The 19,102-nt window shown below is 38.3% G+C and overlaps 1 protein-coding gene across 5 annotated transcripts in view; it reads right to left on the bottom strand.

Annotated features, from left to right (window-relative positions):
* Positions 1 to 18,857, bottom strand: part of RTKN2 (rhotekin 2) — a 112,520-nt gene extending 93,663 nt beyond the window's left edge. For 2 of the 5 annotated variants that reach the window (XM_086382285.1, XM_086382289.1), the window contains exons 1-3: positions 18,366 to 18,498; positions 13,612 to 13,818; positions 10,073 to 10,269 (exon numbers count right to left, since the gene is read on the bottom strand). In XM_086382285.1, coding sequence (XP_086238411.1) covers positions 10,073 to 10,269; positions 13,612 to 13,704 — 290 coding nt within the window. In that variant the 5' untranslated portion in view covers positions 13,705 to 13,818; positions 18,366 to 18,498. Of the gene's footprint in view, positions 1 to 10,072; positions 10,270 to 13,611; positions 13,819 to 18,365 lie in introns of all 5 variants that reach the window. The other 3 variants (XM_086382286.1, XM_086382287.1, XM_086382288.1) reach the window with 3 other exon arrangements.
* Between the last annotated feature and the right edge of the window lie 245 nt (positions 18,858 to 19,102).

The raw sequence follows: 19,102 nt of genomic DNA, 5'->3' as shown, positions 1-19,102 counted from the left end.
TGTACAATGTCACAAACCTCTGTCCATAGTTCATCAGGCACTCTGTCTATCGGATCTAATCCCTTGAATCTATTTCTCACTTCCACTGTATAATCATAAGGGATTTGATTTAGACCATGTCTGAATGGTCTAGTGGTTTTCCCTACTTTCCTCAATTTAAGTCTGAATTTGGCAATAAGGAGTTCATGATCTGAGCCACAGTCAGCTCCCAGTCTTGTTTTTACTGACTGTATAGAGTTTCTCCATTTTGGCTGCAAAGAATATAATCCATCTGATTTTGGTGTTGACCATCTGGTGATGTCCATGTGTAGAGTCTTCTCTTGTGTTGTTGGAAGAGGGTGTTTGTTATAACCAGTGCATTCTTTTGGCAAAACTCTATTAGCCTTTGCTCTGCTTCCTTCTGTACTCCAAGGCCAAATTTGCCTGTTACTCCAGGTGTTTCTTGACTTCCTACTTTGGCATTCCACTCCCCTATAATGAAAAGGACATCTTTTTCAGGTGTTAGTTCTAGAAGGTCTTGTAGGTCTTCACGAACCATTCAACTTCCAGCCTGAACTTTGTACTTTGATTAAAATAAATTCAACTTCAAAAATCTGTAAGACAGTCATGAAAGCTGACCACATGAAGTCAGAGAGAAAATGTCAAAGCATTTTGTAAAGTAGGAAAAAATAAAAATTTACCTGATCAAGATGCAATGTTAAGAGTAACTCATATCCGAGAAAGTCTCCCAGAGAAAACAATTTAAAATATGGACAAACTATTTAAAACACAACTAGGAATAAATTGGACAGAGAAGGAAGTGGCACCATGGTATATTCATACAGAGAAATACTTATCAATAAAAAGGAACAATACATGCTAGTTACTGAAGAGTCTCACTGATGTATGCTAGTTAGTGAAGAATCTCAAAAATATTATGCTAATGAAAAAAACAGGGTACACACTGGACAAATTCTATTTATATTAATTTCTAGGGGCAAAATTAAGGCAAAATCTATGGTGAAAAAAAGAAAAAGAACAGTGTTTGCCTCTTCAAGTGGGAACAGAGGCAGGTACTACTCATCCAGCATTGAGGAAAAACAAACAAAGCATATACAGAAAGCATAGTTTATTCAAAGAGGGATAAAAGGCAACACCAAACTGACAGAAGTAATGAATGGCTGTTTATGAAACTGATAACATAAAACAGAGAGAGAGAGAGCTATTTTAAGTAACTTTTAAACTTTTAACCTTTTATCCACAAGAATGTATATATATTTGTATGTATACACACACACATATGCAAAAAAAGAACTTTCATCATAAAAAATAATCTGAACTGATAGATGAATAGATATAAGACAAAGCAAATATAGTAAAATATTAATTGCAGAGTCTAGGTTGCAGATATATCAGTCTTCACAGTATAATTCTTTCAACTTTTATGTACACTGTAAAGTTTTAATAATTCCTATGGTCAGAAAAGAACTACAAGGACATCTTGAACTTGCTCAGATGGATTTATATCAGCAATCATGCTGGTATTATAATTATGAAACTGTTTTATATAATCATAGTATAAAACAAATATATATACAAATCAAATAAGGAAATATATTGCTGTTTCTTAGGAATTAAGATATTTAGTGTAAGAAAAAGAGATACAAAGTAATTCAAAAACTTATAAATATCAATATAAACTCGTCAGTTTTTAAGTCTTTCCCATAGTTATACCATTTTCAAGGCCTAAAATTAGCAATCCCAATAAAAGTGAGCATACCTAATGCTCATATCTTGGTTTAAAATCACCACTGACACTTAAAGCAGATCAAGATTCATTAAAGAAATGGCAGACTCTAGGTCTAATGCACAGAAAATACAAGGCAAACCTGGGTCTCCTTTTGTGCCAGAAAGTAAGACAGTTTCTAATGACTAATAGAGAGACAAGTCAAAAGGACAAAGAAGCCAGTTTAAAGGACCTTCCATTGAACAAAATTGGGACAATTTAATCTATAAAAAAGATTAATGAATATAAATGAAAATAACACACTGGATTAAAAACCCCCACAAATCTATGGAGACAGAAAAAAAGAGGAATGCCCTTCCTTACAAAAGAATATTAGCCAAAAGTTATAGGAAAACAGAGTATTATTAATAGATAATGACTGTCTTGTAAAGTCCTAATAATTTAGGCAAGGATCATAAATGGATATAATCATTAAATGAAAGCTTGTTGGATAACAGAATATTCTCCCAGCTACAATGTAACAGCCCAAAGATTACTTATGAATCATGAAGGGAAAGCTATTATAGTATCACAGAGGAGAAATGTGGCAACTGCTATTTAAACCAAGGGATCAAACTCAACATTATTTAAAGCAGTAAAAACCAGTATCATATTGTTACACATTGCAGAATATACAGTATCCAATCTCACTTAGAAAAATTATTGAAAAATACATTTAATCAGAATCTGACTAAGATCCAACTTTCAGTTACAGCAAAAAATTTTCAGTTACAACAAAAAGAGAAAAAGTTCAGTAATACCATAAACAATGAACTGATAGGAATTGGGGGATGCAACCCCAAAATACGCCAAAATGGCATACTATTTTGAATTAAAGTTACCTAAGAAATAGTTCATGCAAGAACACCCTAACCCTCCTTTGTTCCCCTGAAAGCAGGAAACAAGGCTCCTATGGGAAGATCTCCTCCCTGTGCTGGAGGATGGAGGCATCCTTATTGCCAGAGACACATAGTTTGGGGCAGAGAAGCTATATATGCAAACTTCATTACTTCTTCATTAATTTGCTACTGTAAGCTCAAATCTCTTTGTTTTCTCAAATCCTCACAAATAATTTACTCTTTGTCCAAAAAGGTATATAAAATAAACAACCTGCTTTGGTCAATTTTTGAATCTTTTAGTTATGTTCAGTTTAGTTCAGTCTCTCAGTCATGTCCGATTCTTGGCGACCCACGAACCGCAGCACGCCAGGCCTCCCTGTCCATCACCAACTCCCGGAGTCCACCCAAACCTATGTCCATCGAGTTGGTGATGCCATCCAACCATCTCATCCTCTGCCGTCCCCTTCTCCTCCTGCCTTCAATCTTTCCCAGCATCAGGGTCTTTTCAAATGAGTCAGCTCTTCTCATTAGGTGGCCAAAGTATTGGAGTTTCAGCTTCAACATCACGCCCTCCAATAAACACCCAGGACCGATCTCCTTTAGCATGGACAGGTTGGATCTCCTTGCAGTCCAAGGGACTCTCAAGAGTCTTCTCCAACACCACAGTTTAAAAGCATCAATTCGCTGGCGCTCAGCTTTCTTTATAGTCCAACTGTCTCATCCATACATGACCACTGGAAAAACCATAGCCTTGACTAGAGATGTCTCTGCTTTTTAATATGCTGTCTAGGTTGGTCATAACTTTCCTTCCAAGGAGTAAGTGTCTTTTAATTTCATGGCTGCAATCACCATCTGCAGTGATTTTGGAGCCCCCAAAAATAAAGTCAGCCATTGTTTCCACTGTTTCCCCATCTATTTGCCATGAAGTGATGAGACAAGATGCCATGATCTTACTTTTCTGAATGCTGAGCTTTAAGCCAACTTTTTCACTCTCCTCTTTCACCTTCATCAAAAGGCTCTTTAGTTCTTCTTCACTTTCTGCCATAAGGGTGGTGTCATCTGCATATCTGAGGTTATTGATATTTCTCCCAACAATCTTGATTCCAGCTTGTGCTTCCTCCAGCCCAGCGTTTCTCATGATGTACTCTGCATATGAGTTAAGTAAGTAGGGTGACAATATACAGCCTTGATGTACTCCTTTTCCTATTTGGAACCAGTCTGTTGTTCCATGTCCAGTTCTAACTGTTGCTTCCTGACCTGCATACAGGTTTCTCAAGAGGCAGGTCAGGTGGTCTGGTATGGGACCACCATATATACAAAATTAAATTTGTTTTTCTTTTACTAATCTGTCTTGTATTAGACCAGTCAAAAGAAATCAGAGGGGCAAATGGAAAAATTTTCCCTCCCCTGTACAGACAAATATAAAATGCAGAATATTTTTAGAGGATATTTTTTAAAGTCTAGAATCTTCAAAGCATCAATGACAAGTAGTTTTTAGAAAATGGTAAAATGATAAAAGAAACTAAAGAGACATAATCAAATGAATCTTGATTGAATTCTTGTTTGAGAAAAGCAATTATAAAGAATTTTCTTTTGACAACCAGGATAAACTGAATATTGACTGAATATTAGTTGATTATTATGGAATTCCTGTCAGTATTTTACATATGATAATCGTACTTTGGTTATGTAGGAAAATGTTCTTGTTTTTAGATGATACATGCTGAACTATTGAAATATACATCCCATGTTGTCTGCAACTTATTTTCAAATGCTTAAACACAGACAAAGAAAAATGTGTGTGTGTGCGTATGCATGCATGTGTTGTGTGAGCGAAAAATAAAAATATGCATGTGTGCACATGCAGGCATGCAAGTGTATATGAGTACAAAGATAAAGACGGAGAAAGAGCGAACGTATTTGGCAAACTTCCAGGTGGAGAATAAAGATGATGTCTATCATACTATTCTTATAAGTTTTTACATCTGAAATTTCACAATAAAAAATTGATTTTAAAAAAGTTAACAAAGTAGAGAATAAAAAAGGACAATCGAGAACATGGCAAGCATAGAGGCCAACAAAAACATTAAGAACCTAAGAACAAGGAATAAAGTTACAAGGAGAATAAGAAGTAACTGCCATACAATTAACAATTATTCAATTATAAGCCCTATTTGTTCATCATACACATGGAAGGGAGAATGACACAAAACATTATGAAGCACAAGTTAAACTGTTCTTAAATAATTACACGGCACTATTAGGTGTTCTGGGGGATACAAAGGTGAAAGAGAAAACAATCAACATCAGGTGAATTGCCTTCAAGCTTTAGGCATCATTTCTATTTCACCAGTAAGTATGAACCAGACATTGTCCCTGTCTCCGAAAGTTTATCATGTAATTGAAAATACATATTCCAAAGAGAATATAGTATGTTACAGTGAGATATTCATGGCTCAAATGTTACTAGAACTAAGAGGAAGCAAATAATCATTTTTTGAATCCTTACTGTGAGCATAAGTAAGAAATTATCTTTTTCTGAACTCACTTATGAAGGAAACTTTGATGATGCAAGTAAGGTATGGCAGAACAAAAAAGGTCTATAAAATGGAAACAGAAGATAGGACACTTCAGTATAAACAAAAGCAGGGGCAGGAAAATTCAAAATCCATTTCGGGGATACAGACCAAGCATTTGGCTGAAATAAATTTGCAAAGTAGAAATTAACAAACTAATTTGTAAACTATTATGGAAGTAGTTTGAGATCAGACCACAAATGCAGTGTCTATCTAAAGAATTTTAGTAAATGGAAACCATTAGCTGTCTTTAAGAAGTGAACCAATATAAGCAATTCTTTATGGCTATACGGGCTTTCCAGGTGGCACAATGTTAAAGAATCCACCTGATAACGCAGGACACGTAAGAGATACAGGTTTGATCCCTGGGTTGGGAAGATCCCCTGGAGTAGGAAATGGCAACCCACTCCAGTATCTGCCTGGAAAATTCCACAGACAGAGGAGTCAGGCATAAGGGTCAGAACAGTGCAATGAACTAGGCACAATTCACATTGCACGCATATGTGTGTGTGTGCGCGCGCATACAGGAAAAGGTGGTGAGTTTGACTCACCAATTAAACAACTAGCATATTGACAGACTGCTATAAACAAGCAATCCTATCCTCTAAACTAATGTTGTAAGCTGTCCACACTCTACCTCTCACCCCTACTACTACTGTCTACTCAACCTAGAAAGCTTTCTATATTTCACTTTTTTGGGGGGTGGGGGGCTGCACTGGGTATTCATTGCTGTGCGCAGGCTTTCTCTAGTGTGACAAGTGGGGGCTACACTTCATTGAAGTACATGGGCTTTTCATTCTGGCGACTTCTCTTGTTGCAGAGCACAGGCTCTAGGGCTCACAGACTTCAGGTATTGTGGGTTCCTGGGCTCTAGAGCACAGGCTCAGTAGCTGTGACACATGGGCTCAGTCGCTCTGAAGCATGTGGGATCTCCCCAAACCAGGGATTAAACCCATATCCCCTGCACAGGCAGGTCGATTCTTAACCAGGTAAGTCCCTTCACTTTTTCCTGAGTCACTCTGACTCTACTATGAATTTTACACAAACCTAAACATTTTTTGCATATCTAGATGTAAAAAATGGATAATATACCAGAAGTTAAAGAGAACAAGGCTTCTGTTACATTATTAGAATATTATAGTAAGGGAACATTTAACCCATTATCAATATTCCCAGGTGGTTAAAAAAAGAGCTAATGATATGACTATATCACAGATTTATCAAGTAGGGTTCCTCAACTAAACCAGAAAATGACTACTATTTTCTCAGTTCTCCCAAGAACGGTACCAAACTAGCACTGTTCCCCATATACAGACGTTAAGTCATTGTATAGAATGCATGTCTTGGAGCATCAGGGCTTGTTTCTTGAAACCTCAGTTAACCAGACTATAAAATGAAGCAAGACTATTTGTTTACTTATAAGACAATGCCTAATAAATTAAGAAATAACTGAAACTGTTTGCAGAATACTTGTTTCTGTGTAGAGAGCACCTCACATGAATATCAGAAAAATCCAAAACTCATGTATTAGTTTTTATAAAACTCTCATCAAAAGTTATTTATTTGATCACTTCATCTGTCTGTTCTTAAATTTGTTGTTCAGTTGCTCAGTCGTATCCAACTCTTTGTTCTTAAATATTTTCCTTAAAAATTATTTCATTATTTTGTCTCACCATCGTTTTCAATAGTCTGCCAGATAACCTTCCCAAAAACCCATTTTATCATACCTCTTTCTTGTTGAAAATAAAATGATAAAAGATAAGCAAACAATGAACTAAACATAAAGCCTTCAAATAACTTACTAGAGTAGCTTGGGGTAGTACAGAGTACATGGCTTCTTTGGGGAGGGTGAAGTTTTCTCTGGCATTTAAGTCATTTGGGTTCACGTCCCAAACAGAGAGACACTACTGGGTGCCCTTTGAAACAGTTGCTTAGTATTTCTAAGTCCCTATCCCAAATCTTCAATAAAGTAGTTTAAACCTTTCTCAGCTTGTGATGTGGTATTTATAAACGCCCTGGCACACAATATGCCAGCTAGAAAGACTATCAGGAAATAACAATTAAATTTCTATCATTGTAAACTTTCTTGACTCTTTGCTATCCACATCCTTTCCCACTTTGGCTTGATCTTCAGCTTCATCCAAACACATCTTTTCACTGCAACTGAATAATTCATGCTCATCTTTCATCCCAAACTTTTGAGATTTTCTTTCTTAGAATCCTGCTTTCCTCCTACTCAACAAACCAAACTCTATCTATCCGATTCTTCCACTAGACCTTCCTTAACTCTACCATTTTATAGTGATTTAACTCTTCTTTGAAAAGCTCTAGATGTAGTCCATTAATTTTTTGACATTTTATCATAAAATTTTAGAGAAGGTAGACGAGTGTTAGGCAGTAGGCTCATTAAAGTGCTATTTAAGTTCTGGCAGCAAAGTAAAACTGGAATACTTTTCTACCTTGAAGACCACCAAAACGAAGAAAGGTACAGACTGCTGAGTCTCTGAAGGTAAAGTATTTGACTGCTGAATATACAAATATACTCACACTTTGACCAATTCTGTTCTTTGAATTTGAATTCACTAGCACAATATTTAGTAAATGTTCTACAAGTAGTAGATATTTGATAAATACTGGAGTGATTAATCAAATGCCATAATTTACATAACTTTCTTGAAGGAACTAAAAAAAAAACTATCATGGGATTCTTTTTTATCTTTAGGCTCTTTTATGTAATAAGAAAGTGAGTACTGTAATTTTCAGGTACATTTGATCAGTGACCTCGGGTTATATGTGCACATAACAAAAAGAAGTTGTAAACAAAATAATTCATACAGAATATTCAGATTTTTAAAGAAATAATAATTAACAGATGCAATGTTTCTATATGAGTGATAAACAAATATAAATGTTGAAATATAAAAGAAATATACCATCAAAGCTATTTTTATCAAAGATAATAAGTAAAGAAACTGAAGGTTGTACACATTTTCAGGTAAGAGTTCCAGATATTTTTTCTTATCTTTGTTATATAAATCCAACAGGGATTAAGACAATTTAACATTTTTACAAATCAGCAACTTCAGGAAAGCTGTACTGTCAAATTAATAAAACGGCCAGTTCACAAATCATCGTAAATATTTAAGAACATAAATATGAAGGGCAGATGTCATTCCCAGAGAACATTCTATGTAATTGTGAGTGATGACAAATACTGAGTGTTTAGTCCCACATTGTATACTTAAACCGGCTTCCCAGGTGGCCCAGTGGTAAAGAAGATGTGAGAGCCACAGGTTGAATCCCTAGGTCGGGAAGATCCTGTGGAGCAGGAAATGGCAACCCACTCCAGTATTCTTGCCTGGAAAATCCCATGGACAGAGGAGCCTGGCGGGCTACAGTCCATAGGGTCCCAAAGAGTCGGACACAACTGAGCATGCCTATACTTAAAATCCAGTGCTTCTCAAACTTTCCCACTTAAACAATCCTCCTAAACAAAATATTGTTATAAATCCTCCTTGACAAAATATTGCTAGGAGAAGGAATATATACCCCCGTGAGTAGCATAATATAAAACTAAGCCACACTTCTAAATTTCTTACACTTTATCTTAAAAATTCATGCTACAAAAAGATATGCCATAGTTTTTCTTTGGCTTTGCCTGTCTTCTGACACATAATCATGTACTCTAAGTAATATATTTGGCCCATTTGGGAAGCACTGACTTACTATGGGTATCTGAAAAATATTTTCCTACATTATGATACTGGAATAACTTCATTTTATAATGCCAGGGATAAATAATAGTGAAAATTATTTGACATATTATGAATACTAATTATATAAAAGGTGTTTTTAGGTTTTTAATATATATCTTAATTTTCAAAATGTAAATATTATGTCAACTGTAGAAAAGAAATTTTTCTTTACTACAGAAATTAAACAGAGATTAAACAGCTATCCCAAGGGAATAAAGCTAATAAATACTAGCCACTTTGTACACAAGTGTTTATTATATGATTTCATCAATATTCTATTTTTACAGAAACTCTTTCTCTGATGTGTGACTTTACCTTACTTTTCAAGAATTTCATGGAGGAGTACTGTGAACATCCAAATCAATGGCCACTAATGTCTAAAAAGAAACTTTTAACTAGTGCTATAGCTTTAACAATGATTAACCATGGATAATGTAAAACCATTTATATGATAAAGGAAGCCAGTATCTAGTCACTGAGTCAATTCTAAGGTCCAAATAAAACCTGGCACTATAAAAGGCAGCACAAATCGACAGAGAGAACAAGGACCAGGAGTTACTTAGCAAATCATAAGTAACCTCTCATTAGCTTCTGTCACGAGTTAAAATATGAGTTGAGTGACTTGCTTCACTAGAACTTACACTCACCATACAAAAGGAATGTGCGTGCTGATTTTTAAGTTCCCTCCCATTGATATCTTTAATTCTATTCATAGCTTTAATTTTGTTGCCCACTCATTTCAACTTCTATACCTAAGTTTCCCTTTCTCTCAGATAGTACCTTTTTAACAGTTTAAGTAATTAGCTTTTAAAAATTTACATTTGTACACATTAATACTCTAGTATCAATCTTGATCCTTCTCAAAATATTTCCTCACTCCTTGCTTCTTAACCACTTCATTTTACAACCTTAAAGTAATGAAAACAATAAAACTGCCCAGTAAAAACTGCTGCCTTAATAGTACGTTTACTCTGAGCCCTACTGTCAAAACATTTATGATACTAGAGGCTACTTCAGTATATTTTTTAAAAGCTTTGGTGATTTGACATTTAGATTAAATTTAAGGTTGAATCACACAGTGTTTTTAATGTAAATATTTAAGTACATTAAAAACCAAAGGTAAACAATGCCACTAACCATTTTCCAGCTTGATTTGCAATCTGCTCTTCTAACTTCTGCAGCTCCAATGTGTAAGCCATTATTCGAGCATTGCACACCATGAGATTCTTAACTGCCTGCAAAATCTGGCCTTTTTGAGTGCTCAAAGAAAGGAGTTTCCATATTCCTTCTCGTATTCGAATTTCCAAATCCATTTTTTCTTGAATGCTGCAGTTCTTAGAAAAGAGAGAGGGGGAAAAAAGCATTTTAAAAGGCAGCAAAACACAGAATAATATTTCTTTATATTCCTAAAAAATGAAACGTACTATCTAGTATTATAATTTTATAACATATCAGGAAAGTAATAAAGTTTAATATGTGATAGTATAAAAATTGTTAAATATGCTCTGCAAAATCTTAATTTCTTGCTTTATTAGGGAGCCTTTATAATCTACTAGAAAAACAGAACAGAAACAAAAGTGAGAAATACTACATATTTTTACTGTAATTGTACAAGGTTGAATAGTGCCCCCCAAACATTCTCGTCCTCCCAGAACCTCAGAATGGGACCTTGTCTGGACAGTTTTGCAGATATAATTAGTTAAGATGAGGTCATACTAGGTTCATTTTGGCCCTAAATCCAATAACTATTGGCCTCATAGCAAAGTCAGACAGAGAAACAGAGGAACACACAGAGAACTCGATGTGAAGATGCAGGTAAAGACTGCAGTAATGAGTCTACAAGCCGAGGAACACCAATATTGCCAGCAACCATCAGAAGCTGGAAAAGGCAATGACAGATTCTTCTCTAGTCCCTTCAGCAGGAACATAGCCCTGCAGATACTTCTGGACTCCAGAACTACGACAGAAAAAATTTCTATTGTTTTAAGCCATTCAATTTTCGTACCTTGTTATGGCAACCTCAGGAAACTAACACAAAAATATAATAACCAAGGTGAAAAGTATAGCATATATATGTTTCATGTAAGTTGCACTGTGAAATGGCAAGATGTTAACTGATGATACTGAATTAACCAAGGAAAAACTTTCTAAAAGAACAGATGCTGAATAAAGGAACTAAGGTTTAGCAGCAGAGAGGTTAACAGGCTATTTGTTAGAGTAAGCAATGTAAATAAAATCTCAGAAGTAAGAGAGTGAAAGCACCGTGCTAAGAAAATGTCAGGAGCTTTAGCTTCCTGGACCAGAGATTTAGAACATAGTTTTGTATACATTTATTTTAGTTTTAAGAGTCACCATGAAACTACTAAATTATTTTAGTTCTGAAAGTCTTTCTTTCATTCTGTACAATGATCTTATAACATCCTGGCTCTAAAAGCAAGTTTCAGATATAACATCAAAATTCTATAAATTGATATGTACTCTTCTGATTTAATTCAGTGACTTTTAAAAAAATTATAAATCGCTAGATACTCTTTGTTATTTTGTTGTTTAGTTGCTAAGTTGTTACTTTTTACTATCCTACAAACATGTGTTAATGCTTCAGTATGTCTACTTCTAAAAACAGATCGCCCTGGTTTCTGTGGTTAAAAAAAAAGAATGCTATAATTTACCTTTTAAATGAAATAAAATCTGTATCAAAAATATGAATGAATCTAATAACAGAAGTTTCAGATACTGAAAAGACAATCTTTTTAAAAAGCAGAAAAGTTAGAGCAATAGTCTATGAAGATTCAGTTCAGTTCAGTCGCTCAGTCATGTCCGACTCCTTGCGATCCCATGAATCGCAGCACACACCAACTCCTGGAGTTTACCCAAACTCATGTCCATAGAGTCGGTGATGCCGTCCAGCCATCTCATCCTCTGTGGTCCCCCCTTCTCCTTCTGCCCCCAATCCCTCCCAGCATCAAGGTCTTTTCCAATGAGTCAACTCTTCACATGAGGTGGCCAAAGTACTGGAGTTTCAGCTTTAGCATCAGTCCTTCCAATGAACACCCAGGACTGATCTCCTTTAGAACGGACTGGTTGGATCTCCTTGCAGTCCAAGGGACTCTCAAGAGTCTTCTCCAACACCACAGTTCAACCCATCAATTCTTCAGCACTCAGCTTTCTTTATAGTCCAACTCTCACATCCATACATGACCACTGGAAAAACCATAGCCTTGACTAGACGGACCTTTGTTGGTAAAGTAGTATCTCTGTTTTTGAGTATGCTGTCTAGGTTGCTCATAAGTTTCCTTCCAAGGAGTAAGCGTCTTTTAATTTCATGGCTGCAATCACCATCTGCAGTGATTTTGGAGCCCAAAAAAGTAAAGTCTGACACTGTTTCCACTGTTTCCCCATCTATTTGCCATGAAGTGATGGGACCAGATGCCATGATTTTAGTTTTCTAAATGTTGAGCTTTAAGCCAACTTTTTCACTCTCCTCTTTCACTTTCATCAAGAGGCTTTTTAGTTTCTCTTCACTTTCTGCCATGAGGGTGGTATCATCTGCATATCTGAGGTTATCGATATTTCTCCCGGCAATCTTGATTCCAGCTTGTGCTTCTTCCAGCCCAGCATTTCTCATGATGTACTTTGCATATGAAGATTACTCGAAAAGAAAAACTGCAGATGATTTAACTTGACTATCCAAATCCAGCAAATGTACTATTCACATGCAGAAACAGACTTGTTTAATTATGTTCTGTAATTACATCATGTAATCACTATATAAAAACCTTCTTTTGTAGCATAACTCAAAACTGATGTACTATATAAATGTAGTCATTTGCTACTTTTCCTTCTTTACACGTGACTGAATTTCAACAACTCCATCTCATCTTTTTATGACTTGTCAGTCCCAAAGTAAATTCCTTTTTAATGTAATTAGTAATTAATTATAAGAGTTATCTGTGTGACCCACATGTCTATAGAAATAAACTCTGGCAGGCAGGTTAGTATTGGAGAGCGCACTTACAGAGCAACTTGAAACTGGGATGAAAAACTACCCCACAACTCAAATATAAACAAGTACCATCTGGTGCCATTAAATTCAAGTTTGTTTTTTAAACAGGAGAATGAGGCAGCCAGTTGAACTAGCACAGTCATTCTTAAAGCTGGCTACACATTAGAATCACCTCAGGCAAAGAAAAACAAACAATTAGGATTTTTGGAAGTGGAACCTGCACATTTTTTGTTTTTTAAAGTTCCTTTGGTGATTCAGCGCACAGTTCAGGTAGAGAACCAGCGTTGGACTGCTTGATATCCCCCAGCAATCTGGGAAATTGCAGAAACCTTAAGGAACCAGCAGGTGGCCACAAAAACACTAAGGAATTGGTTTCTAAGGTTTCTATCCTGTAAATGAAGATTGTCTCTCTTCATCAATTATTGATCAAGACTTCATAAAACTGGAGAGGCTTGGGATAGAGTGGAGAAAGGAAATGTACAGTCAGGGCTTAAAAAAATTTTACAGTATTTGTAGGATTAAAAGTTCATTAAAGAAATGAGATATAGCTGGCAGATACTAGAATTCTAATGTGAAGGACAGACTCATTGGAAAAGACCTAACGCCGGGAAAGACTGAAGGAGGGAGGAGAAAGGGACAACAGAGGATGAGACAGGTGGATGGCATCACCGACTCGATGGACACGAGTTTGACCAAGCTTCGGGAGTTGGGTGATGGACAGGGAAGTCTGGCATGCTGCAGTCCATGGGGTCTCAGAGTCGGACATGACTGAGCGACTGAACTGAACTGATCCTTTAGATCAGACTTCCCAGTGGCTCAGTGATAAACTGCCTGCCAATGCAGGAAACGCAAGTTCGACCCCCCGGGTCAGGAAGATCACCTGGAAAAAGAAATGGCAAACCATTTCAGTATTCTTGCCTGGAAAATCCCATGGACAGAGGAGCTTGGAGGACTACATACAGTCCATGGGGTCGCAAAGAGTCACAACTGAGTTACTGAGCACACACATCCTTTAGAGCGGGGGCGGGGGGGACGCTAACTATAGTTAACCTAGTGCCTGTTTTTGTAAATAAAGTTGTACTGGCGCACAGTCACGCCCATTTCTATTGTCTATGGCTACTTTCAAACTGCAAAGGCAGAACTGAATAATTTCAAGAGAGACTACGTGGCCCACAAAGCTGAAAATATTTACCATGTGTTCCTTTACAGAAGTGGTTTGCTGATCCCTAACCCAGCCAAATTAACATACATAGTGAACTGTGACCTTACCTCCCTTACTCTACAGTGAGTGGATGTGGATCTTGGAGGGCTAATACAAGTGGGATAAATTAAGTGTATTTTTTTTTTTTTCTGGAGAATCCCAGGGACGAGGGAGCCTGGTGGGCTGCCGTCTATGGGGTCACACAGAGTTGGGCACGACTGAAGTGACTTAGCATAGCATAGCATAGTTGATTTAAAATGTTGTGTTAGCTTCTGTTTTTAATGTATTCATGGAGAAACAAAAGGACCAGTTTTGTGTTCTTCATGCAAGTTCTCTTACTGTAGTATATACTATATGATCTCTGGGTCAAGAAGATCCCCTGGAGAAGGAAATGTCAATGCACTCCAGTATTCTGGCCTGGGAAATCCCATGGACAGGGGAGCCTGGTGGGCTATAGCCCATGGGATTACAAGAGTCGGACATGACTTAGCGACTAAACCACCACTACCAGACTAGAATGTACCGTACACATCTATGCTTTATATACAGAGAAAACATCTCTGGTCAAGGAAACTACTCTAACCAAGAAAAGCTTCATGGAGTCAAAGGACTTGGTTTTAGTTAAGAAGGGGTACAAAGCGCTCCAAGGCTAGGAGTGATGTCTAGTGCCAACCACAGTGAGAACAGTGATTGTGTAATGACATAAGCATTCGATGGTGATGCTTACTGACCTCAGAGAGGAAGAGTAGGCAACTAAAATCATATTGGCAGAGTCAAGACCGACTAGGACACATGACAAAAGCATGTCTCTAAATAAGGGCTTGCTATCGAGTCAAACAGAAGCCTTATCTCGTAGGTATTTAAAGTTAGGTTGATAAGACTAACCGGCTAGAGCAAGGCTAAGAAGGAAATTGATGACTTAAATGTGAAAACTTAGATAATGTAGGAAACAGAAATATACTAAATTTTAAGAGCTAGAATGGCACACAAAGGAAGAACAAAGAAAATGCCAGAGCGGTGGAATCAAGCACTGACTAAAAAAAAGAAAAAGAAAAACGAAGCTGGCAGCTGGTAAAAAAAAACAAAACTGCATGAATCCAGATAGAACCTACACCCACCTAATGCATATAGTTAAACCATGTTAACCGAGAGACTACAATGAAAAAGACTCCAAAATGGCATATACAGATACATTCTTTCCAAAAGAAACTGTGTGTATTTTAAGAATTGTTTATGTACAGAGAAAAGTCTGGAAATTGTTAACAATGCTCATTCTGGGGAATGGAACTAGAGAAAGAGTTCATAAATTCATGTTTCTATGATTACTTTTCTGCAATGAGAAAGTATGCCTTGAATTTTAATTTTTATAAAGACTGCAAAAGCTTAAACATTTATAAGAAAAGGTAGGTGGCTGTTCCAAGTATTCGGATAAATGGGACAAAGGTAGTAACAAAACTAGTCATCTTTCAAGCATGTATGAGTGCTAGGTACTGTTAAGTGGAGTCGCTCAGTCGTGTCCAACTCTTTGCGACCCCATGGAGTGTAGCCTACCAGGCTCCTCCATCCGTCCATGGAATTTTCCAGGCAAGAGTACTGGAGTGGGTTGCCATTTCCTTCTCCAGGAGGATATTCCTGACCCAGGGATCGAACTGGGGTCTCCTGCATTGTAGGCAGACACTTTTACCATCTGAGCCACAAGGGAAGTCCATTAAGTACTTTAAAGAGGTTCTCAAATTCCAACAACTCTCTAGAATAAGCAATTTTCCCATTCTGCAACTGCAGAAACTGCAACTTAGAAAAGACAGCTAACTTATGCAAGGTTCCACAACAAGCAGAATTGGAGTTTACCTTAATCAGACTTCAAAGACAATATTCTATGCTGTGAGTAGTGACAGATAACTCTAACGTTCAAGTAGAGAAGTTATACTAGTGAGTGATGATCTCAGAATCTTTGGGCCTATCTTATGGCAGGTTCATTAATATCAAAGGAAATACAAAAATTCAGTGTTAGTCAAGTATAAAATTTTTTTACTGACCCTCAATATTCCTGTTAGATTACAGCCTATTACTATTTGCAATTTTTCTCCACGATCCAAACAGAAGGAATTCCACAACTCAATTATCTTAATTTGTTGCTACCTATGAAATCATTAAGTATTGTACTTTCCTACATGTAAATAATCTCACCTTTATGTATATTTAAGTATTTCTTGTCATTCCACATAAAACTTCTTTAATGACCTTATTCTCATCTCTTTTGTACCATTCCAAAATACTGCTGCTACACACAACTCAATAAGTACGCCTGATCAGCCCCACCAACACCTATGTGATAAATGCAAGAGCCTCAAGATACCACCAATTCACTAGAAATCAAATTTTAAAAAATAATTAGTACGATCGAAGTGAAACAGAGCAGGACCCTTAAGGTCCCTGCCCCCCACGTCCTCAGCTTGCCTTTTTTGCCTGTGAAACATCTTTAGCTTAACAATAAGTTTAATCAGAGAAGTAAGAAAATACAGAAGCAAAGAAAAGCTTGAAAACGGGACAAAACAATAATATCAATAATTTAGTTAGTAAGGAAAGTCAATGCCATTTAATTCCTTCTCAAGGGCTATAGATAATATTCTAAGCCATATCCCATGAGCTGTCTTATGGATACTGAAACCCCAACCAGGCAGAACAAGCTGTCAATACAAGACCAGACAGTAGCCATTACAGAAGCCGCCATAACTCCAAGAACTGGTCTCAAAGAAATGAGAACAAACCTACCCTGGAAGTGAAGCTTAACTATTTAAAACAATCAAGATGCCACTGGTCAGACTACCAATGACAATTTCAAGATGACTGTCAAAGCTGACTGTGCTATTTCTGCATGCAGCCCCCTCCCTCTGCCTATAAAAGCTTTTGGCCACTTGTCACTGGGGTGAAGTCAGCCTTTGGATACGAGTCCGCCCTCCCCCAGGGCTTCTCTGGTGGCTCAGAGGTAAAGAATCTGCCTTCCATTGCAGGAGACACAGGTTTGATCCCTGGGTCAGGAAGATCCCCTGAAGAAGGAAATACTAGAGTGGATACCGCTCTAGTATTCCTGCCTGAGAAATCCCATGGATGGAGGAGCCTGGTGGGCTACAGCCCATAGTGTCACAAAAGAGTGGAAGGACTGAGGGACTAAAGAACAACAACTGCCCTCCCCAACTCTTTGTTGGCCTCCAAAATGAAGTAAACTTTCCTTTCCACCAACCTTGCCTCTTTATTGGCTTTTAAGCAGTGAGCGACCCAGCTGGATACCAAATTTACAGTTTAAAAAAGGTACACAACGAGATAGAAAAAGAAACACTGCATCGAAATGTTAGAAACTTTTAAAATGCTGCCATAAAGCAGTATAAATTACCGATAAAGCTACTGCACTCTCTGCAGAAAGACTAAATGTCATGCTTTAGTTTTCACACCATTATGAACACTTTCTAATAATTTTGTATCTGCTGAGGATTCTAAGATTTCCAGAAAAGAAAATCGGTTTCTAAGCAAAGATAATAGGTTGGACCATACGAAATTGCTAATATTCTACCAATTCTGATCTACAAAACTGGGAATTTCATATGGTTTAACCTACTTCAGAAATAGGTAAAACTGGAGATTAAATTGGAAGTGGATATCCCATTCAAAGGCAGAGTTTTCTTTCAAGCCCCATCTTTTAAGTATTCTTTAAAGGTTGAGAGTGGAAAGTATAATCTTTCAATAAATGCCAAGAAATAATAAAAGAATCCACTAGCAGACCAACTGTTTCTCAAGTTCAGATGTTCCAGTTTGCTTCTCCATCCCGCCCCACAGCATCTACAGTAACTATGCTTTACATCAAATCTAGTAACAAGCAAACTTCTCCACTGGCCTCGGGTGGGCTTCCGGAAAATCCTGGGGCTCCCAGTCCCCCGAGTCAGCCACACTTGCAAAAAGACAAGGTCCCAATCCTGGGAGGAGGGGTGAGGGGCAGGTGCGTCCAAAAGTCGCTTCCCGCTTCCAGGCCAGTTTTCTAAGAAACTGGGGGCGAGGGTGGGGAGGTGGGAATAGGGAGATCTCCAAGGTCCACTAGGGCCCCCAAAGTGCAGTCGCCTACTTTTTCCTTTTGTTTCTGACCTCGGCTGAATAGAGACGCGGACTGGGGCTCTTCCCGTCGTCCAGACAGAACTACCTCTTGAGGACCTGAAGCCGGCCCCTCCCTCACTCACCTGCTGGGCCGCAGGCCCCGCCGCGCGGAGTTCGTGTCCCCTCAGGAGGTGCCGCTCCATCTCCAGCGTCACAGCTAGGGCCGCCGGCACAACTCCGAAGCTAAGGTTTGAAAAGCCCGCCCCTGGCTGGAGCCGCGGAGGACGCCAACCGCCGCCACGGCTGTACCAAGTCCCAGCGCAGGGGAGGGGGCGAGGGGGCTAAGAGCCGGCGTGCGCGCACGCGCAGAGGGTACCCCGCGCAGCCCGTGTCTCAAGTTTGCCGAGACCCGAGTTCCCGGCGCCGGCTGGGAAGTAGGGAACAGCTGGCCCACTTAAGGGAGAGGTTGCGGTGTGGGCGGGCCTGGGACAGGAGTGGGCGGGGTCGTGGGGAAAGCAAAGCCCACTGAACGCACCTGACGGGAAGCCTGGTTTAGGCTGGTGGTCTTCGAGGCAAGCCTTTTGTGCGCGGAGCCTTCGGCCTGCATCTCACCCGAGGCCCGCCAGAGCTCTCAGGGTCAGCTGACCCAACGCTGCAGTCCTTGGACTCCCACAGACAACCTCAATTCCAGAAAACCAAGTGACACTGCCCTCAGCGATCACTCTCTCAAACAACGCAGATTGTCACCCGAGGTCACTTAGAAACCACGGCCTTATTAATCAGGCTGGTGAGACGTCGTGACAGGCATTTCACAAGCCTTTTTCTTTTGTCCCCAATGTTTCTTTGTAATTCCAGATGCCCCTCCCCGCTGCTAAGTAGT

This window comes from Bos grunniens, chromosome 28, assembly GCF_055505025.1.
Source record: "Bos grunniens cultivar Pamir isolate PY7600 chromosome 28, Bosgru_T2T1.0, whole genome shotgun sequence".
Classification (NCBI taxonomy): domain Eukaryota; kingdom Metazoa; phylum Chordata; class Mammalia; order Artiodactyla; family Bovidae; genus Bos; species Bos grunniens.
This window is presented reverse-complemented; position numbering and strand designations above follow the sequence as displayed.